The following is a 25,504-nucleotide window of genomic DNA, read 5'->3' on the forward strand; positions in this document are numbered from 1 at the left end:
AAACTGCAAACAAATTTCAACGAAAAAATAATTTTTAGAGATACTCCTAGTCTAATGAAACGTTACCTGTAATACGAACACAATTTCCATTGTACTACATAGGACGCAAGATCGGGGATTTGATTGTAATAGTCGCTTTTGCGTACGATGCGCCCTATCCGTCTCGCTTTTTTTGGGGGGTGTTTGTATCTCTCTCATACTCGCAGATGTATTGAAACTCGAACGTGTGTAGCTGCCGTTCGTTGTTCCTGGTCACGGTCGCTTGCGGTAGAGGCCCACAGCCACAACATATCATCCAAAGATAAAAATATAGGACCGAATACACTCGAGAATCGTAGTAATGATCGTTTCGAATATAACGTATGCATAAATTTAACGAAAAAGTTTATTATCAGAAAAGATATAGATCACTATAAAATAAAATTATTAATGATTACAAGCGTAAACTAGAAATTAAATCACACGATCTCGAAATGAGACATTTTATACAACGTTGCCAACTATTTTAATGTTTAAGAAGATATACTTCAATTTTGTAAAATTGTGTATATTTCAGACTTAAACTAAAAACATCGTTTCATATTGAAGAAATATGTTAATAGTCCAGGGCAGTACTTTGAAAAAATATTATTCTCAGTTTATATCTCTTATTTTATAAAATAGTTCGTTTTTATCAAATTTGATGCTTAAGATACTTTCAACGCACAACGCAATCACCTAAATAAAAAAATCTCAACAATTTTACTAATTTTTAAAAATGTATTTTTAAATATTAACGTGTTATATAAAAAAATATGATACCTGAAGTCTATTTATCTATATAAGAAAAATAGTAAAACGAAACGATGATCAGTGCGTGATCAGCACGTGAACATCACGGCGAAACGCGTGGCGGCATCGTTATCGGTCCAAATTAGTGACTCGTGGGAGGGGCCAGCAACGTATCAATCTCAAATTTGTCATTACATTGAAAAAAACTCCGACTGAGTGCTGTAAATTGTTGTAAGAAATCTATGGGGACAATTCTCTATCTCGTGCGCGTGTTTTTGAATGGTGTAAGCGCTTTAGTGAGGTCCTAGAGAGCAAATCAAAAATCGAGGCAATTTTGGTCTTACTATTTGTCAGTTTTGGCAACACTGCGAGAACGAGAACGGCAACACTCCAGTACTCGATCACCCGCTGTACTCGCCCGATTTGGCACCGTGCGATTTTTTTTGTATTTTCGAAGAATCGTAGTGAAATTTTTTGTAATTGTACTTATGAATATTTATAAAAATAAATTGCAAGAAAATGATGTTTCAAATCTCACGTTTACATTCATAATTTATATTATTAATCTGCTGTATGAAATTGCAAAATATTTCTTAAGTGCGAAGTACGGTCCTGTTACATGCTCGGCTTCGGCGTTTATTAACCCTGATCACGTGCGCTATGCGTGAAGTTTTCTACATATTAATTTCTTGCAAATTTTTTAATTTTGTTGATAATAATAATGAAAATATTGAGAAGAAATTGTTAAAAACATCCTACCAAATGTTGAAATTCGTCTGTGTAAAAATAGGAATATTCACTAATAATCTTGGCAACGCTGTATTAAGTAGAGAATCTTCAGCCGAAAGTCACCCAAGGTGAGTTGAAATTATATTTCATATTATTTTAATAAAATAAAAACAAGGCGATTCAATTGAACTTATTGTATGTAAAATACCTCAAAAAAATTTAATAATCATTTTATAAATCTTGACAGTTACGTCAATTCGTTGTCATAATTATTTACTAAATTATCAAATGAGGAATCGTTGGAGTTAAGAAAATTATAAAATTGAAATACATTAATCATGGATATAATTCGTAAAACAAGAGTTAAATAAATTTACTTATGTCACAATTAAAGAAGAAAATTAAAGTAAGGAAAGTAAGTAGACGTTTCAATTTGATTTAAATAATAATCCGATACTAGAGCGTTGGCATAGAACGAAAATAGAAGATTGATGTTCTTAATGAATCTAATGTATCTCAATTTGTTTTTATTTTGTGTCTTCTGCTATAACCACGGTAAAATAACGTGTAATGTGTATTGTCTACCCAGTAGGGAGACCTACTAGTGCTGGACAATAAAAGACCATATAATTTACGATAAAAGAGAAGAAGAAATGACATATCATTTTGTTTATGGTATAACCTTTTGAACTGTTTTTAACTATTTCTTAATTTATTTTAAGTGTTTTTACATAAATATGTGTTTACGTGACTCTTTTATAGAGCTCCCTTGAAACAGATAAAGATATCGATGATGATTATTACATTCCACTCGCAGCACAAGATTCAAAATGGAAAGGAATAACTTTTAGAGAGCAGCAAAATAATAATATAGAACATTTACAAGGTGTGTAAAGTTTTTTCTTCATATTAATAAGAACTAAGCGTCAGTGGTAAAAATTATTAGTGTTTTCAACGATGATTTTCTGAATTTTTATATAATCTTTGATTACAATGGTTTGAAAGACTTTTCGAAAAACAAAAATGTTCACCAGGTTCTGTGGAAGAAGAATGTGTAATAAAATTAATAGATTTGGAATCGTTGAGCCCAATGACGCCGTTATTACTTTTATTTCCCGATTTAAGACACGAAGGAGCCCTGGAACATTTAACGATGGTATCCCAAAAATCGACATCTTCGTTAACCAAACTACTTTGTGGCAAAAGGGCGAAATTAGAATTATTACGTCAAAGTAAAAAATTGAAACAAGGGGTAAGTGAAAATTTCCATGCCGAAACTTTTTCTCTAGATTTAATGCATAAAATTATGTATAATAAATAGGTCGAACATAATTAGTTTTGTTTACAAATTCACCATCTTGATTATTAATTGTCATCAGAGTTACCTGTCATATGTCACACCAATGTCATATACGATCTCTATCTTGTGTTCTTTTTGGTCTATGACCATGATAAGAATTATTTTTTTCAATCATTTGTTATACAGGGTCGTGAGGTTAGCATGTTTTGTTTAGGTCGTAAGATTGGATTGAAAAAAGTGCTATATGATGCACAGAGTTGGTCTTGTTTACATATATGATAATTATATTATACAGGGTTGTATCCGGTTGACACAAGGTAAGACGGACAAAAAGATGCGTTCTTTAATTATACAGGGTCGTGAGGAAAGCATGTTGGATTGAAGTTGGTGAAACTATTTGGGACGTTGGATCACTCGGAGGCTTAGTTGTTGCGTGTACGTGATGCTTTTATGGAAGTTTAGAGCCCTCGTTATGGATCTACTAATTCGGATAGTTTTATTTCGTTAAATAATTAAATGAAATTCAATCGATTATATTCTAGTCTGAAAGTGGAATTCGACAACTGATTTTCCTATTATTTTCAGACAACGCTAGAAACAGTCAAAGAAACAAGTGATATCGATTGGAAAGAATCGAAAGCTTCAGTGCTCCAATCGATAAAAAGTGAGGTTACTGATTCTGATCCATATTTAGTAGATGATAAAGAAACAGAATCATCCGAATCGAATTAAACATTAACATTTCTTAAAAATGTGTTTTTTTTTCTTATCCTATACATACAATGAAACTAAATTATTGAATCTATTCGTTTAACGATCCAAATATTCCATCCCGGTGATCCTAATAAAGATCCTTACGTACCGAATCCGTCTTTGTTTAGTGCAGTTTAGTCGAGAACAGTAGTATATCAGAGTTACACTAGGAAAACAGTAAGTATGTAATTTTTTTTATAAATTACAAACAATTAAAACATTATTGTTGTAAATTCTTTATAATAATATATAGTGAGGGCTCTAAGCGTTTGGGGGGTAGTGAGGGCTTTTTGCTCGTAGGGGGTTCTGAGGGTACTTTACGTGTGTGGGATTCCGTGGATAAATTGCGTATGGGGGGTAGTGAGGGCTCTAAGCGTGTGAGGGGTAGTGAGGGCTCTAAGCGTGTGGGGGGTAGTGAGGGCTCTAAGCGTGTGGGGGGTAGTGAGGGCTCTAAGCGTGTGGGGGGTAGTGAGGGCTCTAAGCGTGTGGGGGGTAGTGAGGGCTCTAAGCGTGTGAGGGGTAGTGAGGGCTCTAAGCGTGTAGTGGGTAGTGAGGGCTCTAAGTGTGTGGGGGGTAGTGAGGGCTTTTTGCTCGTAGAGGATTCTGAGGGTACTTTACGTGTGTGGGATTCCGTGGATAAATTGCGTATGGGGGGTAGTGAGGGCTCTAAGCGTGTGGGGGGTAGTGAGGGCTTTTTGCTCGTAGGGGGTTCTGAGGGTACTTTTGTGGGGTTCAAGTTGTATTTGTGTACATGGGGTTTTAAGGGTGCTTTATGTGGGATTCAACGGATACATTGCGTGCGGGGTTCTGAGGGTACTTTTGTGGGGTTCCTGTTGTATTTTGGTGTGTGTGTGGGGGGGGGGTTCTAAGGGTACGTTGCGTGTAGGGACGTGCGGGTACGTTACTCGCGGGGTTCTGTGAGTATATTGTCTGTGTGGGATTTTGCAGGTACAACTGCTGCTGCTCCTCTTCTCATCCGTGTCGCAAATTGAGAAATTTCCATTTATAATTTTTCTTTCCGACAGTTTTTCGCTACACTCACTATACTATCGATGATATTAATAAAACAAAAACAACAACAGCGATTTCATTTAAAAACTGTTTATTTCAACATGTGGATTATTAACAATAACAATATAACTACGGTACGTCAAAGATTACTCGCACTTTTCATTCTGCAACGTCATCAAATTAAGTTAGAAAGCGATGGGGTTATGCGCATGCGTTAATTTAGCGTGTAATTTGAATATAACGCCGGAAACACGTCGGCTCAGTTATTTGATCGCGTGGAATTGGGAGGGACCAGCGACGTACACACTAATTCGCTACAGGACGACGCTTTCCTCGCGCTACCATAGAAACAATCGTTTGGTTTTGCTTTTAAAACGTTCAAAGGGCAAAATTGACTTCTACCGGAAGCTCGTGGCAAGTAATTTTTGATTTACCCTCGTAGATTAATTTACGATATATATATTTATATTTTATAATAAAAGCTTTTTTGTAATTGCACAAAGTATCGAATTGATTATTATATTATTGCATTAAGTCGAATTAACGTCTATAACTGATACGTGTCATTTGTCGAATACGTTACAGCGTTGTCAAATTTCGCGTGAAATATCTTTGAAAGAACATCCGATGTAGTAATTTTCGATTTTAAAACTAATAAAAGCACACCGGAAGACTGATAAAATGATTTCCGACCACAATCGACTCAATAGTTAGGAATTTTTGAGAACCGTTGGTTATAGTCATACCGTTTACACTACAACACGTCCGACGCGCGTTTCGACGAGACTGAAGACTGTTTACACCACCACTCACAATTAATAAGACGGGAAACTTCACATTTATTCCTTGACTAATAAACTATAGAGTAGGCTGTAAGGATTAAGGGCCCTTCGTCCTTATTTAGCTCTTACGGATGCATCCAACTTATTATTGGACACATTTTTCGTCGATGTTACATTCATGTCATGATTACGACCGGCAATATTCGATTTTTTAAATGTGCTCTTTAAACCGGACATTAACAGATCTTTTAGTTTGTCCGATATACAGCTTAAATAGGGACAAAGGGCCAATTCCTTACAGCCCACTCTATAGTTAAGTAGTCGATGTTAAGGTTCCCGCCAGGGAGGTTTTCCCGCTTAAATAATTTTCGCGGGAGAAGGTTTATTGGCGAGAAAGTTTAGTATAAAACAAGTAACGAGTCTGAGGACGCGCGTCAGACAGTGTAATCGTGCGTGTCTGTGTATTTTTGGTGTAAACAGTCTTCAGTCTCGTCGAAACGCGCGTCGGACGGTGTAATCGTGAGTGTTGATGTTGTTTTGGTGTAAACAGTCATCAGTCTCGTCGAAACGCGCGTCAGACGGTGTAATTGTGAGTGTTGATGTTGTTTTGGTGTAAACAGTCGTCTTCAGTCTCGTCGAAACGCGCGTCGGACGGTGTAATCGTGCGTGTTGGTGTTGTTTTGGTATAAACAGTCTTCAGTCTCGTCGAAACGCGCGTCAGACAGTGTAATCGTGCGTGTCTGTGTATTTTTGGTGTAAACAGTCTTCAGTCTCGTCGAAACGCGCGTCGGACGGTGTAATCGTGAGTGTTGATGTTGTTTTGGTATAAACAGTCTTCAGTCTCGTCGAAACGCGCGTCAGACGGTGTAATCGTGAGTGTTGATGTTGTTTTGGTATAAACAGTCTTCAGTCTCGTCGAAACGCGCGTCAGACGGTGTAATTGTGAGTGTTGATGTTGTTTTGGTATAAACAGTCTTCAGTCTCGTCGAAACGCGCGTCAGACGGTGTAATCGTGCGTGTTGGTGTAGCGGTAGTGTATACAGTGTGAATATCACCAACGGTGCCAAAAATGTTAACCTAATAACGATTTAAAAAGATCGGATCGTTGATAAACTGTTTTTTTTTAATTTTTTTTTCTAACAATATATTTATAAATAAACATTCGAAAAATTTACGTTAATCATATAAATATCTCAGTAGTTCGGAATGTTTTTGATATTGGAATAAAATATACAGAAGCAGGTGAATAGTTTCACCAAAATCAGTGTCGTGTCCATTTTAAACATTGAATCATGTCAATTAAAAAAAAAAAAAAAAATATTTTTGTGAACGAATATCTTTCGAAAACGTATCATTGCAATAAATTATTTCGTACGGAGTCGAATAATTGAACGGAGAGAAGTCGAAGAACCATCACTTAAGTGATCACTTCTAAATACGCTTTTGGTACTAAACCTTGGTTGTTTTTGCTATTTTTCCCGAGGTAATAATCGGAATTTTGAATTTCTTTTATGTATATCACCTGAAAATATAAAATTTGATTCAATTCCGTATTTTATCGAGTCGCAATTCCTATAACAAATCATTCGTTCAATAAAGATACACATTTTCAAACAGATAGACCCGTCGCGCTCCATTCGACGTTACCAACAACCGATCAGGCGCTTTAACTTGAACCCTTTGATGTCAGTAGACAAACTGTGGGGTTCACCCAAGTGCAGGACACTCACAAATGACGTGGTCTGCAGTTTCGTCCTCTTCCATGCACTAAAGACATTCCGGATCGTCCGCGACGCCCGTGGCGTCTTAAACGGCAGTGTCCGGTGAACGTCCATTGAGCACTCAGACCCGTCGTGCCCCATTTAACGTTACCAAAGGCCGATGTCCTTCGAGGGCGCTTTGGATTTAACCTTTCGATGTCATTAGGCAAGCTGAGAAGCTCCTTCATGCACCAACGGCACTCTGGATCATCCCATGGCGTGGATATGGCAATATCCGATTAGACGTTTCCAATCTGACCGTCGAGAAACATGACAGCAACATTTTTAACTGTTTTTGGGTCAGTCTTCGATGTCAGTCTGGCGAATTGGTTGCCCGAGTGACCGGGCACCCAAACGAACTCGATCTTGCAGCCTTCATTCACCGGATTCTCTAGGACTTTCTGGCAATCCAGAACTAGCCTTTTCGGTCGTCATATGGCAGCTCCGTTATCTGATCAGTTTTTGCCACTAAAAATGTTTGTCTCTCACGTATTTCCGGTCAAAACGGTCAAAATTCGCGCCAAAAAGTACGAACGATTCGACGAACTGATCCGATCCGATGATAAAACGAAACGAACAGATGTGGGATTGACTTACGTCAATATACGATTCCGAACGGACATGCACGATCGATAATAATAGAAGATTTGTGGTTTAGACGACAACGTTGCCAAATTTCGAAGAAATAAAGTTCGATTAAACATTTACTTACCTCGTTAGCTTTAAGACTTAATTCGGTGCTGTCTTTAGCTGTGTAATCGTAGATGGACTTCGCTTTTTTCATATCGTCCGGGATAGTGTTATTTTGAGTAGGACTAACAGAGGGACTACTGGATAAACTACACAAAAATAATTAAAAAAAAAAACACAAAAAGTAATTCGGCGCATGGGGGTAATCGAAAAAATTCCATTTTGCTGTTACTACAACAACCCGGATATGAAATACCGGTCGAAATTTTTCGCGACCCCTCCGTTAAATTTCATTTTAACAAATTTCTCTTTTACATTGTCGAAACTGCGCCATATAAATCGAAATATTTTGTCGGTGAGTTAAAACTCGCTAGCACCGACCGATTTGTTGTTTATGATTGTAGTTTAGTCCCCGCGAAATGCAAAAACTGAATTTCGTTACCCTAAATCAGTTTTAAAATTGGTTATACCAGAATTTTAACGGTCGAAAACGTGTTCTATTGATCGGCGAACGTGATAGAACAATCACTGGCTCAGAAATGGTAAATTAGATCGATGAATCTAAGGATCTGTCTTTGGGTACTTCTGGAACGGAAAAATATGCGTCGACGAGGAATTTTGGCGATAGAAAACGTTCAGCACAGCCTCGAAAAATCGCAATCGCTAAAGATAAACGTGTTCTATTGATCGGCGAACGTGATAGGACAATCACGGGCTCAGAAATGGCAAATTAGATCGATGAATCTAAGGATCTGTCTTTGGGTAGTTCTGGAACGGAAAAATATGCGTCGACGAGGAATTTTGGCGATAGAAAACGTTCAGGACAGCCTCGAAAAATCGCAATCGCTAAAGATAAACGTGTTCTATTGATCGGCGAACGTGATAGAACAATCACTGGCTCAGAAATGGTAAATTAGATCGATGAATCTAAGGATCTGTCTTTGGGTAGTTCTGGAACGGAAAAATATGCGTCTACGAGGAATTTTGGCGATAGAAAACGTTCAGCACAGCCTCGAAAAATCGCAATCGCTAAAGATAAACGTGTTCTATTGATCGGCGAACGTGATAGAACAATCACTGGCTCAGAAATGGTAAATTAGATCGATGAATCTAAGGATCTGTCTTTGGGTAGTTCTGGAACGGAAAAATATGCGTCTACGAGGAATTTTGGCGATAGAAAACGTTCAGCACAGCCTCGAAAAATCGCAATCGCTAAAGATAAACGTGTTCTATTGATCGGCGAACGTGATAGAACAATCACTGGCTCAGAAATGGTAAATTAGATCGATGAATCTAAGGATCTGTCTTTGGGTACTTCTGGAACGGAAAAATATGCGTCGACGAGGAATTTTGGCGATAGAAAACGTTCAGCACAGCCTCGAAAAATCGCAATCGCTAAAGATAAACGTGTTCTATTGATCGGCGAACGTGATAGGACAATCACGGGCTCAGAAATGGCAAATTAGATCGATGAATCTAAGGATCTGTCTTTGGGTAGTTCTGGAACGGAAAAATATGCGTCGACGAGGAATTTTGGCGATAGAAAACGTTCAGCACAGCCTCGAAAAATCGCAATCGCTAAAGATAAACGTGTTCTATTGATCGGCGAACGTGATAGAACAATCACTGGCTCAGAAATGGTAAATTAGATCGATGAATCTAAGGATCTGTCTTTGGGTAGTTCTGGAACGGAAAAATATGCGTCGACGAGGAATTTTGGCGATAGAAAACGTTCAGGACAGCCTCGAAAAATCGCAATCGCTAAAGATAAACGTGTTCTATTGATCGGCGAACGTGATAGAACAATCACTGGCTCAGAAATGGTAAATTAGATCGATGAATCTAAGGATCTGTCTTTGGGTAGTTCTGGAACGGAAAAATATGCGTCGACGAGGAATTTTGGCGATAGAAAACGTTCAGCACAGCCTCGAAAAATCGCAATCGCTAAAGATAAACGTGTTCTATTGATCGGCGAACGTGATAGGACAATCACGGGCTCAGAAATGGCAAATTAGATCGATGAATCTAAGGATCTGTCTTTGGGTAGTTCTGGAACGGAAAAATATGCGTCGACGAGGAATTTTGGCGATAGAAAACGTTCAGCACAGCCTCGAAAAATCGCAATCGCTAAAGATAAACGTGTTCTATTGATCGGCGAACGTGATAGAACAATCACTGGCTCAGAAATGGTAAATTAGATCGATGAATCTAAGGATCTGTCTTTGGGTAGTTCTGGAACGGAAAAATATGCGTCTACGAGGAATTTTGGCGATAGAAAACGTTCAGCACAGCCTCGAAAAATCGCAATCGCTAAAGATAAACGTGTTCTATTGATCGGCGAACGTGATAGAACAATCACTGGCTCAGAAATGGTAAATTAGATCGATGAATCTAAGGATCTGTCTTTGGGTAGTTCTGGAACGGAAAAATATGCGTCTACGAGGAATTTTGGCGATAGAAAACGTTCAGCACAGCCTCGAAAAATCGCAATCGCTAAAGATAAACGTGTTCTATTGATCGGCGAACGTGATAGGACAATCACGGGCTCAGAAATGGCAAATTAGATCGATGAATCTAAGGATCTGTCTTTGGGTAGTTCTGGAACGGAAAAATATGCGTCTACGAGGAATTTTGGCGATAGAAAACGTTCAGCACAGCCTCGAAAAATCGCAATCGCTAAAGATAAACGTGTTCTATTGATCGGCGAACGTGATAGGACAATCACGGGCTCAGAAATGGCAAATTAGATCGATGAATCTAAGGATCTGTCTTTGGGTAGTTCTGGAACGGAAAAATATGCGTCTACGAGGAATTTTGGCGATAGAAAACGTTCAGCACAGCCTCGAAAAATCGCAATCGCTAAAGATAAACGTGTTCTATTGATCGGCGAACGTGATAGGACAATCACGGGCTCAGAAATGGCAAATTAGATCGATGAATCTAAGGATCTGTCTTTGGGTAGTTCTGGAACGGAAAAATATGCGTCTACGAGGAATTTTGGCGATAGAAAACGTTCAGCACAGCCTCGAAAAATCGCAATCGCTAAAGATAAACGTGTTCTATTGATCGGCGAACGTGATAGGACAATCACGGGCTCAGAAATGGCAAATTAGATCGATGAATCTAAGGATCTGTCTTTGGGTAGTTCTGGAACGGAAAAATATGCGTCGACGAGGAATTTTGGCGATAGAAAACGTTCAGGACAGCCTCGAAAAATCGCAATCGCTAAAGATAAACGTGTTCTATTGATCGGCGAACGTGATAGAACAATCACTGGCTCAGAAATGGTAAATTAGATCGATGAATCTAAGGATCTGTCTTTGGGTAGTTCTGGAACGGAAAAATATGCGTCGACGAGGAATTTTGGCGATAGAAAACGTTCAGGACAGCCTCGAAAAATCGCAATCGCTAAAGATAAACGTGTTCTATTGATCGGCGAACGTGATAGAACAATCACTGGCTCAGAAATGGTAAATTAGATCGATGAATCTAAGGATCTGTCTTTGGGTAGTTCTGGAACGGAAAAATATGCGTCGACGAGGAATTTTGGCGATAGAAAACGTTCAGGACAGCCTCGAAAAATCGCAATCGCTAAAGATAAACGTGTTCTATTGATCGGCGAACGTGATAGAACAATCACTGGCTCAGAAATGGTAAATTAGATCGATGAATCTAAGGATCTGTCTTTGGGTAGTTCTGGAACGGAAAAATATGCGTCGACGAGGAATTTTGGCGATAGAAAACGTTCAGGACAGCCTCGAAAAATCGCAATCGCTAAAGATAAACGTGTTCTATTGATCGGCGAACGTGATAGAACAATCACTGGCTCAGAAATGGTAAATTAGATCGATGAATCTAAGGATCTGTCTTTGGGTAGTTCTGGAACGGAAAAATATGCGTCGACGAGGAATTTTGGCGATAGAAAACGTTCAGCACAGTCTCGAAAAATCGCAATCGCTAAAGATAAACGTGTTCTATTGATCGGCGAACGTGATAGGACAATCACGGGCTCAGAAATGGCAAATTAGATCGATGAATCTAAGGATCTGTCTTTGGGTAGTTCTGGAATGGAAAAATATGCGTCGACGAGGAATTTTGGCGATAGAAAACGTTCAGCACAGCCTCGAAAAATCGCAATCGCTAAAGATAAACGTGTTCTATTGATCGGCGAACGTGATAGGACAATCACGGGCTCAGAAATGGCAAATTAGATCGATGAATCTAAGGATCTGTCTTTGGGTAGTTCTGGAACGGAAAAATATGCGTCGACGAGGAATTTTGGCGATAGAAAACGTTCAGGACAGCCTCGAAAAATCGCAATCGCTAAAGATAAACGTGTTCTATTGATCGGCGAACGTGATAGAACAATCACTGGCTCAGAAATGGTAAATTAGATCGATGAATCTAAGGATCTGTCTTTGGGTAGTTCTGGAACGGAAAAATATGCGTCGACGAGGAATTTTGGCGATAGAAAACGTTCAGGACAGCCTCGAAAAATCGCAATCGCTAAAGATAAACGTGTTCTATTGATCGGCGAACGTGATAGAACAATCACTGGCTCAGAAATGGTAAATTAGATCGATGAATCTAAGGATCTGTCTTTGGGTAGTTCTGGAACGGAAAAATATGCGTCGACGAGGAATTTTGGCGATAGAAAACGTTCAGGACAGCCTCGAAAAATCGCAATCGCTAAAGATAAACGTGTTCTATTGATCGGCGAACGTGATAGAACAATCACTGGCTCAGAAATGGTAAATTAGATCGATGAATCTAAGGATCTGTCTTTGGGTAGTTCTGGAACGGAAAAATATGCGTCGACGAGGAATTTTGGCGATAGAAAACGTTCAGGACAGCCTCGAAAAATCGCAATCGCTAAAGATAAACGTGTTCTATTGATCGGCGAACGTGATAGAACAATCACTGGCTCAGAAATGGTAAATTAGATCGATGAATCTAAGGATCTGTCTTTGGGAACTTCTGGAATAAAAAGGAGATTGAAAGGAACTTAATTTTTTTGGAAAAACCTCTTCTAAGACGTCCAAATAAAATTAAGAGATTGCAGTAGGCTAAATAATATAAAAAAACATGTTGAAACCCGACCACGAAAGATTTTTTTGGAAGAAGTACGTTCTGACCAACACCTGATGAGCAGATAATTGATTTTCCATCATGACAACGATCCCGAACGTTACTCGAAACTCGAAGAGTTGAAATAGAAGATTCGACCGTCACAACCGCCCGATCTAGACCCGATTGAGTTGTCGCGACACAAATTTGACATAAAATTATTAGTTGCCCGTCACGTAATCTACAAGATGGGCTGAAACTTTTGTTTCGGATTTCCTCTATTTGGTAGATGATCGTTCGAATGCCCAACAGCTCAAGATTTTGTCATATCACCAGCGAAATCGCTTGTTGGGTGTCGATGAGAGAAGACAACGATAAAAGATCAGAAACTGTGATTTTCCTGAGCTATTCAATTGGGAAACGATGAAACATAACCTCAAAAAACGAAACTTTTCACTGTATATTCAGCTGTTAAGTATTAATGACAGATGACAGATGAAAGCAAGGTTGCCGAGTTTATAATAAAAAGTGGATTCTAACGAAATTTGGAAAACTCGATGTTTTTGTTGAATTGGTAATTTGTAAAGCGAAAAAAATTTGAAAAATTTAAAAAAAAATGAAATTAAACGGAAGTGACGTCACTATCATTTGTGTAAGCTAAATTAACTGACGTGTAATTGTCGTTAGTGTTTTCTGTTTGTTTAGGGGTGAGTGTTTCAAGGTCTTCGCTGTTTAGTCGTAACACAGGACCGGATTTAGACAAGCTGAAACATCGTGATAATCATCGATTTACAAAATCTTGTTTTTCGAAAAAAGTTCATTTTTTCAAAATTCAATAAACCATAACTCGAAAAACATTTTTTTCCAGTTTTTGAGTTATTTGTGAAAAAATGTTTTTTTTTTGAAAAAAAATCAGTTTGAACAAAAAAATTGTCACCCCCTAGTTGGGGTGGTGTCCACCCCCCAGAATAAGAGCCCACATATCGGCGTAGGGTTGTTTTTGCTTACATAATCCGTTGTTAAAATTTGCGATGCGTCTTGATGGAAATTAGGGGTTGTTCACTGGACTAAATTAATTAGTTGACCAGGGGTAGATAATTTTCGAAATAATAAAAAATAATAGTGGGATGAAACCCATTGAAAAAGGGGGAGAATATGATAAAAATAGAAGGAAAAATAATTAACGGGCGATGTGGGATAGGGAAAAGAAAGGGGGTGAGTTTTTAAGGGTGAAAAACGGTTTATCTCGTTTTCCGACAAAACTAAAAGTCTTATGGAAAATATTGAAATAACAAAGTTGTAGGTAATAAAAAGATCTACAACTTTTGTATTAACAGTTTTTTCACATAACCTCAAAATTTATGCGAAAAATTCAAAAAATCAACTTTTTCGTTTTTAATTTTTATCTTTTACAAAAAAATTTATTTTTTCACGAAATTTTGTGGAAAGTTACCTTTTTATGTCCCGTATATACTGCAATTTATTTGATTTGAAATATTTAATTTTTTTTCACGTTATTTTGACATATCGGAAAAGCCCCCCAATTTTCAAAATATTAGTTTTTTTTTTAAAAAAGTCGATGAGATTTTTGTTCGCTGAAATCTCTAATTTCTGATGGTTTAAGAAAATATTACCATCACCATGGTAAATTTTCTCATAAAATGCTAAAAATTATCATTACGTACAATTTTTAGTTATTTATCAAATTTTTTCACTCCAATTACACAAAAAATGTAAGATTCCGTATATCATTGATAAAAATAAGTAATTAGAGTATAAAATTTTAATAAACATCCAAAATAGTACTTGATGCAGAAAAAAATTTCGAATATGAATTATTCCGTTATATTTTTTACCTTTTTTGAGAAATTTTACCATGGCGATGGTGATATTTTCTTATACCATCAGAAAATAGAGATTTCAACGAACCAAAGTCTCGATGACTGTTTAAAAAAAGCTGCTATTTCGACAGGAAAATTTTTATTCAAACATTAGGGCGCTTCTTCGATATTATGTAACTCGAAACAAATAAAATATTTCAAATCGAATAAATTACAGTATATACGGAACATAAAAAGGCAACTTTACACAAAATTTCGTTAAAAAAAAGTTTTTTGTAAAAGATAATAATTAAAAACGAATAAGTTGATTTTTTTAATTTTCCACATAAATTTTGAGGTTATATCAAAAAAGTGAGACTACAAAAGTTGTAGATCTTTTTATTACCTACAACTTTATAATTTAACTTTTTCCCATAAGACCTTTAGTTTCACCGGAAATCTAAATAAACCGTTTTTCACCCTTAAAAACTCACCCTCTTTCTTTTCCCGACCCCACGTCACCAGCAAATTATTTCTTCTCCCATTTTTATTACATTCTCCTTCTTTTCCGATAGATTTCATCTTCATTTTATTTTCTTTCACTTTTTATTATTTTTAAAAGTTTCTACAACACCTGGTATATCTTCAAGACGCGAATATACATAACATTTAATGACGTTAAAATAAGTGCGAGTTTTAATCGTTAACAAAAAATTCGTATTCTATCGAAATATATAAAAAAGAAAATGATTCGTTTCGAAAAAAAAAGTTACCTTGTCAATTCTCGTTGAAGATCTGTCATAATAGTTGTGCATTGTGAATAAAATCTCGCCTGCGTCTCGACGAATTCATACAAATATCTCAAATGGGCGGCGTGTGAACTGCCTACGCCTTCTAGAAGAAGTTTAGTTATCTCCGTTTGTCTATCGAACTCAGATTGGGCTATTCTTAACTCCCTTTCGGCCTAAATACGAATAATCATCAACAACTTGTCATTTAAACGAAATTTCATATCAAAAAAATATGTATCCCATCAAACTAGTGTTATAGTATGAACCAAAAATAATTTTTAGTATGTCGAAGTTACTTTCCAACGATTTGTGTGTTATTATTTGGAGTTAAAAAAAGCCGAACTTCTAACCAATATTTTAAACCAGTTAAAATATATATTTCAACATCGTTTCCATATATAACAACAAAATCCAACAATAAGTAATTTAATTTGCGTAAACGTCAGTATTCTAATAATTTTGTTATGGTTATAAGATGAATGTGACAGCTGTCAATAAATATCGAAATGATACCTTTTGAATAGAACGCCGATGTTATTTGTTGCTATCTCTTTTTAATATTACTAAATCTAAATAAATGTATTTCATTACTTGAAAGGTTAATGCATATATTGTGTATCTATTGTAGATAAGGATAAAATGCATATATTTGTATCTATTGTAGAAAAGGATAGAATGTATAAAGCTTTTATTCCTTCATGTTCATTGTAAGTGACGTCATATTTACTATAATATATAGGGTGATCAAACTTTGTTATCGTAGATATAGAAAGTAGTGATATACGAGGAAATGGAGAATTTAAATGAAAACAATAAATTTATTGTGCGAAAAAACACGTGACTCACGATTTGAAATATCCCAAAAACTATTAAATTTGGATAAAATAAAAATTTTGAATAATTTTGACTCGCCCTGTTTTATATTATTTGCAAAATCGAATCATTTTCATTAAAGTCGGTAATAAAGTACACATTGCGTTGATTAATGTTTTTTGAATATACAGAGTGTTTACTAAAGATATCATGAATTAGTCATAACTTTTAAACACCCTGTATAAAATGTCACAATTTTTTATATAGTTGAAACGGTAAAAAATGGGTAATTTTGAATTTTAAATGAAATACAGGGTGATCCGTTTAAAAATATTAATAAAAAAATTGTCTGTCTATTTTGACTCGCCCTGTATTAGATTCAATTAATTTCAAGGAAATGTATCAAATTTAGAAATTTTGGGAAAATTTGGTTCAAGTAGATCAAAACCTTTGTTCACTTTTTTTAATTATACAGGGGGATGTCAAATTTATCAAAATTAATGTCACAAATTGGTTATAATTTTTGAAATACCCTGTATAAAAGTCACAACGTCACAATGCTGAAACGAGAAAATGGAGGTGACTCGAATTTGAAATGAAATACAGGGTGATCCGTTTAAAAATATTGATAAAAACTTGTATTTTATTTCGGCTCGCTGTATAAGGATTCATCTTAAGTTTTCAAATACCCTGTATAAAATATCAAAATTTTACACGATTATAGGGGAAAAAGGCGATATTTAACTTTTGAATATAATATAGGGTGTTCATTTTTGGATAATTTTAAAATGTGGATCTAAAAAGTGCCCGCGACATGTTATGTATTCTCTTTGTATTAAAACAGTTCTAATACCTGTTCTAATGCTACTTCAGGTGAAACTCCATCCTTCTGATGAATGCATGAAAATATTTCGAATAAATTAAATTCTCCCATTCACAATTTGAAAGGTGTTTCGTGAATAATGAATAATTTTTCAAAAAAATTCTGTATTTGATTGTATTTTCGACTTTTTTTAAAGAAAAACTTACAGTCGGTTGTCCTAACATGCTCCTCGCCTTTCTGACCCGGTTTTTGCAAGCATCCAGATCCAACCTATCAAAAAACTCATTAAAATTACACCAAACCCAAAATTTCGATCAGACCTTTTGACTTCCAACAAATTCTTTTCTTTAATAATGGTTTTCATTTCAGTTTCGAGAAATTTTCTCAACGGTTGAGTAAAACACATACCAGCAGAACCGATAAAATCTCTTTCCGTTTGCCCTAATTTCTGCTCCCATTGCCCTACGAAAACGAGACAGATTTCACTACACAAACACTGGAAAATTGAGCAAACAAACAGCATTTCAAAATAAACAGGGATTTTAATAATAATTTTATACTAACCAACTTTTATTAAAGAACTTCCATAAGCAGTTCCAGGTCCCAAAACTGTACCAGCTTCGACCATATCCATTCCTAAATATTCCAAATTACTTAACCTCGACGGTCTCTGCTTTTCGATTTTTTCGTAGATATAATCTTCGATCCTGTTACCAGGATTCGGTATTAAAACAGCTTCTGTATTTTTCACAATTTTCTCTGTAAAGTTCTTCGTATTCTCTGCTCTGCTCCAAAGATTTTCAAAATAAGCATCCAGTTCTGTTTTCTCCGAAGTACCCAATTTTTCTTCAGTCAGCTAAAAATATTTTCTGAAATAAACTGAAATATTAATGGCTTCAGAGATTACCTGTATTGCTCTGCTTAAAGCAGCGCCGGCATCTTTCACCATTTTTTTAACGTTGAAATCCATACTTTTTTTAACTTGTTTTAATAGTTAATTCATATAATCCTTATAAATTGTATTGATCTTTTGACAACTTGAAAACATAAACTTTGGTTTTTACGTAAATGTAATGCGCTGAAATAGCCAGTCCATCCGCATCGTCGCTAGTAGCGTTTTATGCTCTGTTCTTGTATTCATAGGTGCGTTTCAAATCTAATTCATCTACCCTATTTTTAAATTTGGTTGTTGGTTATTCTGTAGACTAGTGACTAGTAATATAACTTTGTTCTAAGTAAACACAAATGTAAATCTAAATAAATCGAAATGAATTTCAAATAAATATCCACATGTCAATTTTAGAGTGTTTTTGAAACACAATTTTGAAGCTCATAGAACTATACCATTTATCTTGGGTTCGAGGGGCAAGTGAAAAACGCAGCTGTGTTCGACGCACAGATCTTAGAAACGAGAATTTGAAACAGGGGTTTGAAGCATCGCACTAATATGCTCAATTGAGTACTCAAATCTTGTTACAAAACGACTTATACCGCTTCAATGGCATTACTCAGAATATTCAATTAGGTATTTCGAATTATATTTTAATTCGTATTACGATTATTAACTGAAGTGAATATGACCATCGTATGCTATTCTCATCAAGATGAAAATTTTAATAGGTTAGCTACAAGCTTATGACGTGACAAAATCGGATTATCATAGTTAATATCGTGGAATAGATCGATTTACTAATGACGTCATTTTTGTTCACAACGTTGTCGTGTAGCCGAAATGTTTTATTAAAGTCAACACAATTTGTTATTGTTCCAATTATTAGCAGTTATTTAATAAAATAATTGAGTGATTAAAATCGCTATAATGTAAAAATTTACGTTGGCTACACCAAATTCACGGATAATGTTGGCCACATTGAATAAGTCAAATTATTGACATTTGACATGCGTCTGCCCTTGGACTTTCCGATCGTTCTGTGAGGAGAATACTTCATGATGATCTTCATTTTCATCCATACAAGATGGCAATTGTGCAGGAACTTTCTGAACGTGACTTCAATTCTCGGAGGAACGCGTGTGAGGTTTTTCTGGAAGTCGTTCCTGAGGACGCTATTGTTTTTTTTAGTGATGAAGCCCATTTTCATTTGTGTGGATCCGTAAACAAACAAAACATGCGCTACTGGGCTGATACCAATCCTCGACAATTGCATCAACGGCCTTTGCATTCACCTAAAGTCACAGTGTGGTGTGCAATTTACTCACGTGGAATTATTGGTCCCTGGTTCTTTGAGGAAAATGAAGTCACAGTGACAGTGAATTCGCACCGGTATGTAAACATGTTACAGGAATTTTTTTTCCCACGGCTAGATGAGTTGGACTTAGGGGACACTTGGTTCCAACAAGACGGAGCAACGGCACACACTTCAAGAACATCGATGGCTGTTTTGAGGGAACACTTCCCAGAGCGCCTTATCTCAATTAGGGGCGATTTGGAGTGGCCAGCCCGCTCTCCCGATTTGACCCCTTGTGATTATTTCCTATGGGGTTTTTTGAAATCCCGTGTGTATGTGAACCGTCCAAGGACCCTACAAGATTTGAAGACGAACATCCAGGAAGAAATTGCCAACATAACGCCTGCTATGCTGGCAAGAGTCATGACAAACGCCAGAAATCGGTTTACTCAGTGTATGGAGAATGGGGGACGTCACCTAACTGATTTGATCTTCAAAACTCAGTAAAACAAAACTTTATGTATGTGCCTGTATTATAAAAAACGAATAAAAATTTTCTGATTCATACAATAAGTTTTATTAACTTTTGAAAAAAGGAAGTTATGTTGCCGCACCCTGTATTTAAAAAACAGTTGATTATCGTTTATTGTGTTTAGTTTATAAAAATAGAGTTTCACTAGCATAGTTGTTTATTAAGTTATGCTTATATACTTAAAAGGCAATTTTTCAAGAATATAATTATTTTTTTTGAGTTAAAGGAATAAAATAAAGGGAATATCACTTCGTTAATTAGGATTCCCGACATGGTGTATTTACTGTAAATAAAAGTGATATTTTTTTGTGATTAGATGGTTTATTCGGGAGAAAGGGTTGTAGGAAACGAAAATAAAAAAACACAGGTATTAAAACATTAATTTAATATATATATATATATATATATATATATATATATTTCAATAAAAAAAAATAACAAATGGGAAATAATAAGGTTGGGTAAGCGAAAATATTTTTTTTAAAATGACGTTTTATATTTCTTCATTTCGACCATTATGAGATGTATATTGACTAATTGCGATCGTACTGTCGGGGTGAGTAACTTATGGAACCTGTGGTAATATTGCACTAATTGAGTAAGAGCCAATTGTAGTAAACTAGACCCTGTAACGAGATTCGGGAACGATATTAAAACTTCTCTATTTAGATCCTCCAACGATTTTTTCCAATTATTCGTAAAACTTTGTACGATATCCACAGATTTCGGTTCCAAAGCTTTCAATTCCTTCAGCTTTGAATTCTCGAAATAATGTTCGCACTCTTTAACGTACTGAATCATTTCACCGAAATGCGGGAATAAAATTTGTTCGGCGTATTCCCCGCTTCGGGCGGCCAATCTCGATTTAAATATTTCGGCTTCTTTCGAATTATCCCTCGTCCTTTCCATGATTATATTCAAAATCATATCGTAATTGTTGATTAAGAATATTAGTTGATCTTTACGGTCGGTAAACGCCCCCGCCATTCTCAGTATAAACATTTCCACTTCTTCTTGGAGCTCGGCCAAAAGTTTACTAACTATTTCGTTGGGGAAATTTTCGCTTATACTAACCAACGCCGCGCTAAATTCGGCGTACCTTCTAGCGATCTAAAAATAATTTGTTGCAAATACTACTAAAATTGTATATTAAAGAAATTTTTGAAAAACTCACATAATGTGGTCCTAATTCGAGATTAAATTTCGTTACGTCGCAATCTCTGATACTCTTTATATTAAGTTGTACGACGAATTCAAACCTCGGAAGAAGTATACCCTCCAAAATATCCCAATGTGTATCTAATGCCGGTACACACCTTTTGTGGCACATTATTTTATACCTCAGCACCAAATGGAAACACAAAAATATCGCTATTGAATCGTAGCAAGATGAAATGTACGTTTTTAGGTTTTTCTACAATAAAAAAATTCCAATAATTTATATATTGCAACGAAATCTTAGTCAGCTGGATTATGAGAGTTTTCGTAGTGTACTAACTCTAATACATTTCCGAGGTTTTGAATACTTATGTATTAGTTTCAAGAAATAAAGTATATTACGAAATTGTATTATTTCGCGTTTAGGAATCTGACCACTTTTTACCAACGAATGAATAACCACCCTATCCTTACCCTTCTCTTGATAATTGGAGCCAAAACGTCCCAACCACGGTAACCTTTCTGAATATGTATATAAAAATTTTATAAACTAATTAAATTCAATTACCTGAAGTAGGGTGAGAGTTTTTTCCATAATCTTGTAAAATAAATCGAGTGCCGCCTGATTTTTTACCATAAAATATTCGCTAATGAAAAGATATTCCCTACAAGCATTGTCCACTAAAGCATATTGTACACTCCTAAATAAAGCCTCGAAAGGAAACTACAACAAAAATATTTTTTCTTCATTTTCCCAATATTTTTCAAAATCACTAAGAAACCGCAAAGAAAAAAAATTTTACACAAATTAATGGCTTGGTATTGAAGTAAAAACTTATTAATAGTATTAACTTCCCGCCATAAACTATTGTCAGTAGAATTAAATAAAAAACAAAATCTGATAGTGGAATAAGTAGAAATGCTCCAACTAAAATCCGACTGCTACAGGCCATAAGCCTACAGACGATCCGGACTGTCGTTGGTGTATAGAGGAGGATGAAACCTGATAATTTTTTTGTGTAATGTTGTTTATCTATACTTTCAAATGATTCACTGATTCTGAAAATTAAAAATTGTAATGCCGACTCTGTCTTGGAGGAAAGCAGGCAGGGTTAGGGTGAGTTACCAATCAGCGCATTTATATAGATAATGGCTAGGTCACTCTTAAGAGGTAGACCAAAAAAATGATGAAAGGATGTAGTGGAAGAAGACCTTAAAGAGAAAAACATCTAAAGCTGGAAAGAAAAAGCGAGGGACCCAAAGAAATGGAAAGAAATTACCAAGCTATGAACTATTTTCAATATCAGTTGGTTATTGTTGTGTTTATAATAAAAAATTTTGTATGTTTTTGAACTTACCCTATTTTTTGTTTCTGCGTGCGGTACAATAATAGGCGCTTCCAATTGTTGCGCTAATACATCGCCTCTATTACCAATTGAAAAAACTGTAGTTTTATGTTTAAGTGATTTGTTGAAGATACCCCTAGTCGCGGTATCTTCAATGCCCATGAGATCGTCGCCTGTTATATTTTCTTCGTATTGTAATTTCATTATTCTGCTATCGTACGATTTAAAATACGAATAATAAATTCTACTCATGGTATCTATATATTCGTTTGCGATTTCTTCAGCAATGTTTCTTTCGTTAGAGAGTAAGAACTCGTAATGTCCTTTATTTTTGAGTAAATTGTTTTGCGGTATTTGATAATTTGTCATCGGTTTTCTAAATTTCGAAATTTGTTCCAATAAGTAAGTTCTGATTTTTGTCATTGCTTTTATCCTCAGTTTTTCTAATATATCTTTTACATCTAAACACGATTTGGTATCTTTGAAACTCTGTTCTTTGATAAAACTGATTTTGTGATTTAAAATTTGCAATTGTGTCAAAAATTCTTTATCTGTAACATTAAAATCCATTATTCCCATAATTAAAGTTTCCGGTACTTTAATATCATCGATAAATTGGCTTAGTTGTCCTCTGATTGCTTGACGGTTTGTCAATTCTTGACTCATCGAAATCGATTTTTTTTGTAATGTTAATATTTCCGAACTGATACTACCGAGATCGTTTTGAAAATCGAGAAGCATATTTTCCATTCTTTCCAATATTTGATCACAAGCAGATATCTGATTGTGTAAACTTGCTATGTTTTCACTTTCTTTCATATATACCTGTTACACAAAATAATATTTCTAGAAATTTAAAGATAAGACTGATCATAAGATATTGAACAATAACTTATTGTAAATAAAGAACGTCGTACAGGAGAGTACAAACCTTAATCGATTCATCTTCTGTGCTTTTTAGTTCATTTTCGATTTCCCTGGAGTAATGTCGTAAATCTGTGAATGTATTTAAAATATCTTGCACAACCTTGTCGCTACTCGTAATTCCTTCGGTACTACCAGCAACTTGAATGTATTTATTATTTGGTGAAGTCATTTTTCTTAGATTATTAGGAAAAACTAAGGGATTTAATAAAATTGTGATAACGACAAAAACAAATGATTGGTGAATGACATATATGACATATGTCATGGTACATATTATCTAAAAGTTTTTATTAGTTCAAATATAATTCACTACTCAATTCAATTAAACTTTTCAATCGTAAAAAGAAATAACAAAATTGATTAAAACTATTTCTGGTAGTATAATGAGGATTTGTTTAATTGAAATATAACGAAATACTTGTTTGAATTTTTTTATATGTAAAAATATATAACTCGTATTTTAGTAGTTCAAATAATATATGACAGAAGATTTATGTTGGTCATACTGATATCACCAACTAAAATATTTCCTTAGTTCCTTTTCTGTAAAAGTCAATTCGTCAAAATGGTGAGTTTTTACGATATTTACTGAAATCCTTAAAATTAATAGTAATCTTCAAGTTAAAATATGTATTTTGATCAAAAGTATCAAATATATATTAAATAAAAACTATCTATAATGATATTTACCAATTATTTCAAGGAATATTGTAAACATTCAATTTAACCTAAAAAAATATTTGTTTTAGTCTTTGGTTATACCAGAGAAATTTCAGCACATTCTTCGTATCCTTGGTACGAATATCGATGGTAAAAGAAAAGTACAATTCGCCCTTACGGCTATTAAAGGAGTCGGTAGACGTTACGCCAATATTGTTCTTAAAAAAGCCGACGTAAACTTGGACAAACGTGCTGGGGAATGTTCGGACGAAGAAGTAGAAAAAATCATAACAATAATGTCTAATCCTCGTCAATACAAAATTCCCGATTGGTTTTTGAATAGACAGAAAGATATTATTGATGGCAAATACAGTCAGGTAAGTTTTTCTTCAACTTTATTGAAATTGAATTTTTGTTAATTTTCTATTATATGTTTGTTGTGTTTACGTATAATTTAGGATTTTTTTCGTATATATTTTTGTCGTAGCACAATTAAACGGCATTTTTTATTCTCCCATATAAGTAGTGCTGGTAGCTTGTGCAAAATTAAAGTAAATCTTCAAAGTTTTCGAAAAGATGTATCCGATTCTGTAGATCGGTCACTTCTTATGTGATATCCGAGAAGCAATTCGGGTTTTTCTTTAGAAATATGAGGATTCACGACATTTATGTTAATTTTATTAGATTACACAATTGAGAAAGGATTTTTGTAGTTGACTTCTTCGAGTCTTGATTCTAAACTTCGTGAAGATTTGGAAAGGATGAAGAAAATTCGCGCCCATAGAGGTATGAGACATTACTGGGGTCTCAGAGTAAGAGGACAACACACTAAAACTACTGGACGTCGCGGACGTACTGTTGGTGTGTCCAAGAAGAAGTAGGCTCGTATTTTTTAAGAATAAAAATCAATTTTTTCCAATGGTGTCATTTTTTTTAATCCTCATCCTTTTTAGCTGCATAGGGGATAAATATCCCCATTTATTTTTAGTATGTACTTTTTTTTGGTTGATTCAAATAAAAGTACTTTGCAGGTAAGAAAAATTGATTTTAAAGTTAAAATTATGTGAGATGAATTAATTTAATTCATTTTTTCAAATAATCTTCAACTTTAGTCCATGTGTAACAAAAAATTGATTAGGTGATATTTGGGGATCTTAAGGTGGTAACATTGGTAAAGACTGTGTTTGATATAAGACAAAGAGGGCAATAGTATTGAGGTTATGTTGGTTAAAGAAACTTGATTTAAATCACTAAAAAGAAAGCAGTGATACCAACTAAATTTCAATACAGTTATCGTTTTGGGGATAAATGAAAATATACCGTAGTGAATAATATACATTTAAAAAACGTAAATGAATGAAATATCATTTAATCATGACATGTAAATTTTACTGACTATAATCGACGTGAACTGTCAATCAGAAAGCTACAGGATTGCCAACTAAAACCTTCCCATATGATCTTTGAAGTCAGTTACACAGACTGATACTGCTTGCAGTGATACAGATAATTGTAAATTGTGTGTAAAAAGAAATAGATAGTGGTTAACCGATTCTCTTTCTTTCTCTTCCCAAAGTATTCTATT

General features: G+C 35.2%; 4 protein-coding genes across 9 annotated transcripts in view; 2 read left to right on the plus strand and 2 right to left on the minus strand.

Annotated features, from left to right (window-relative positions):
- The window catches only part of LOC130448752 (uncharacterized), a 31,569-nt gene extending 28,017 nt beyond the window's left edge, over positions 1–3,552 (plus strand). For 2 of the 4 annotated variants that reach the window (XR_008910373.1, XR_008910372.1), the window contains exons 2-4: positions 2,263–2,386; positions 2,535–2,752; positions 3,386–3,552. Coding sequence is in view for 2 of the 4 variants with exons in the window: in XM_056786255.1 (XP_056642233.1) it covers positions 2,591–2,752; positions 3,386–3,532 (309 nt within the window). In the remaining 2 variants the exon portion in view is untranslated. Of the gene's footprint in view, positions 1–1,918; positions 2,753–3,385 lie in introns of those variants that run through there. The other 2 variants (XM_056786254.1, XM_056786255.1) reach the window with 2 other exon arrangements.
- An 897-nt stretch (positions 3,553–4,449) lies between these two features.
- Positions 4,450–18,213, minus strand: LOC130448754 (endophilin-B1). Of its 3 annotated transcripts, XM_056786256.1 has the most exons (8): positions 18,018–18,205; positions 17,675–17,966; positions 17,431–17,572; positions 17,317–17,380; positions 17,141–17,176; positions 15,457–15,647; positions 7,819–7,945; positions 4,450–6,868 (listed from the first exon to the last, which is right to left on the minus strand). In XM_056786256.1, exons 1-8 carry the CDS (start codon positions 18,078–18,080, stop codon positions 6,764–6,766), a joined length of 1,020 nt encoding a protein of 339 aa, XP_056642234.1. In that variant the 5' UTR covers positions 18,081–18,205; the 3' UTR covers positions 4,450–6,763. The 3 variants fall into 3 exon arrangements, with proteins under 3 accessions (XP_056642234.1, XP_056642235.1, XP_056642237.1); XM_056786257.1 differs by lacking the exon at positions 17,141–17,176 and having other exon boundaries at positions 18,018–18,213; XM_056786259.1 differs by lacking the exons at positions 4,450–6,868; positions 7,819–7,945 and adding an exon at positions 9,408–13,627 and having other exon boundaries at positions 18,018–18,194.
- Positions 18,214–20,198: 1,985 nt separating this feature from the next.
- Positions 20,199–23,592, minus strand: LOC130448755 (vacuolar protein sorting-associated protein 52 homolog). The gene is made up of 5 exons (XM_056786260.1): positions 23,264–23,592; positions 22,345–23,157; positions 21,555–21,710; positions 21,003–21,242; positions 20,199–20,938 (listed from the first exon to the last, which is right to left on the minus strand). The coding sequence occupies exons 1-5, from the start codon at positions 23,522–23,524 to the stop codon at positions 20,309–20,311; spliced, it is 2,100 nt and encodes a 699-aa protein (XP_056642238.1). The 5' UTR covers positions 23,525–23,592; the 3' UTR covers positions 20,199–20,308.
- A 97-nt stretch (positions 23,593–23,689) lies between these two features.
- Positions 23,690–24,838, plus strand: LOC130448756 (40S ribosomal protein S18). The gene is made up of 3 exons (XM_056786261.1): positions 23,690–23,827; positions 24,009–24,296; positions 24,633–24,838. The coding sequence occupies exons 1-3, from the start codon at positions 23,825–23,827 to the stop codon at positions 24,798–24,800; spliced, it is 459 nt and encodes a 152-aa protein (XP_056642239.1). The 5' UTR covers positions 23,690–23,824; the 3' UTR covers positions 24,801–24,838.
- Positions 24,839–25,504: the final 666 nt, after the last annotated feature.

This window comes from Diorhabda sublineata, chromosome 9, assembly GCF_026230105.1.
Source record: "Diorhabda sublineata isolate icDioSubl1.1 chromosome 9, icDioSubl1.1, whole genome shotgun sequence".
In the NCBI taxonomy this organism is placed as follows: domain Eukaryota; kingdom Metazoa; phylum Arthropoda; class Insecta; order Coleoptera; family Chrysomelidae; genus Diorhabda; species Diorhabda sublineata.

Excerpts from the sequence above, each read along its gene's own strand:
- LOC130448754 (XM_056786256.1), bottom strand. The coding sequence starts at position 18,080 with ATGGATTTCAACGTTAAAAAAATGGTGAAAGATGCCGGCGCTGCTTTA. Across the intron at positions 17,967-18,017 it reads CTTTAAGCAGAGCAATACAG|CTGACTGAAGAAAAATTGGG; the intron begins GTAATCTCTGAA and ends AAATATTTTTAG. Across the intron at positions 15,648-17,140 it reads CTGAAGTAGCATTAGAACAG|GCCGAAAGGGAGTTAAGAAT; the intron begins GTATTAGAACTG and ends ATTCGTATTTAG.
- LOC130448755 (XM_056786260.1), bottom strand. The coding sequence starts at position 23,524 with ATGACATATGTCATATATGTCATTCACCAATCATTTGTTTTTGTCGTT. Across the intron at positions 23,158-23,263 it reads CAGAAGATGAATCGATTAAG|GTATATATGAAAGAAAGTGA; the intron begins GTTTGTACTCTC and ends TTTGTGTAACAG. Across the intron at positions 21,711-22,344 it reads ACGCAGAAACAAAAAATAGG|TTTCCTTTCGAGGCTTTATT; the intron begins GTAAGTTCAAAA and ends TTTTTGTTGTAG.
- LOC130448756 (XM_056786261.1), top strand. Across the intron at positions 24,297-24,632 it reads TTGATGGCAAATACAGTCAG|TTGACTTCTTCGAGTCTTGA; the intron begins GTAAGTTTTTCT and ends GGATTTTTGTAG.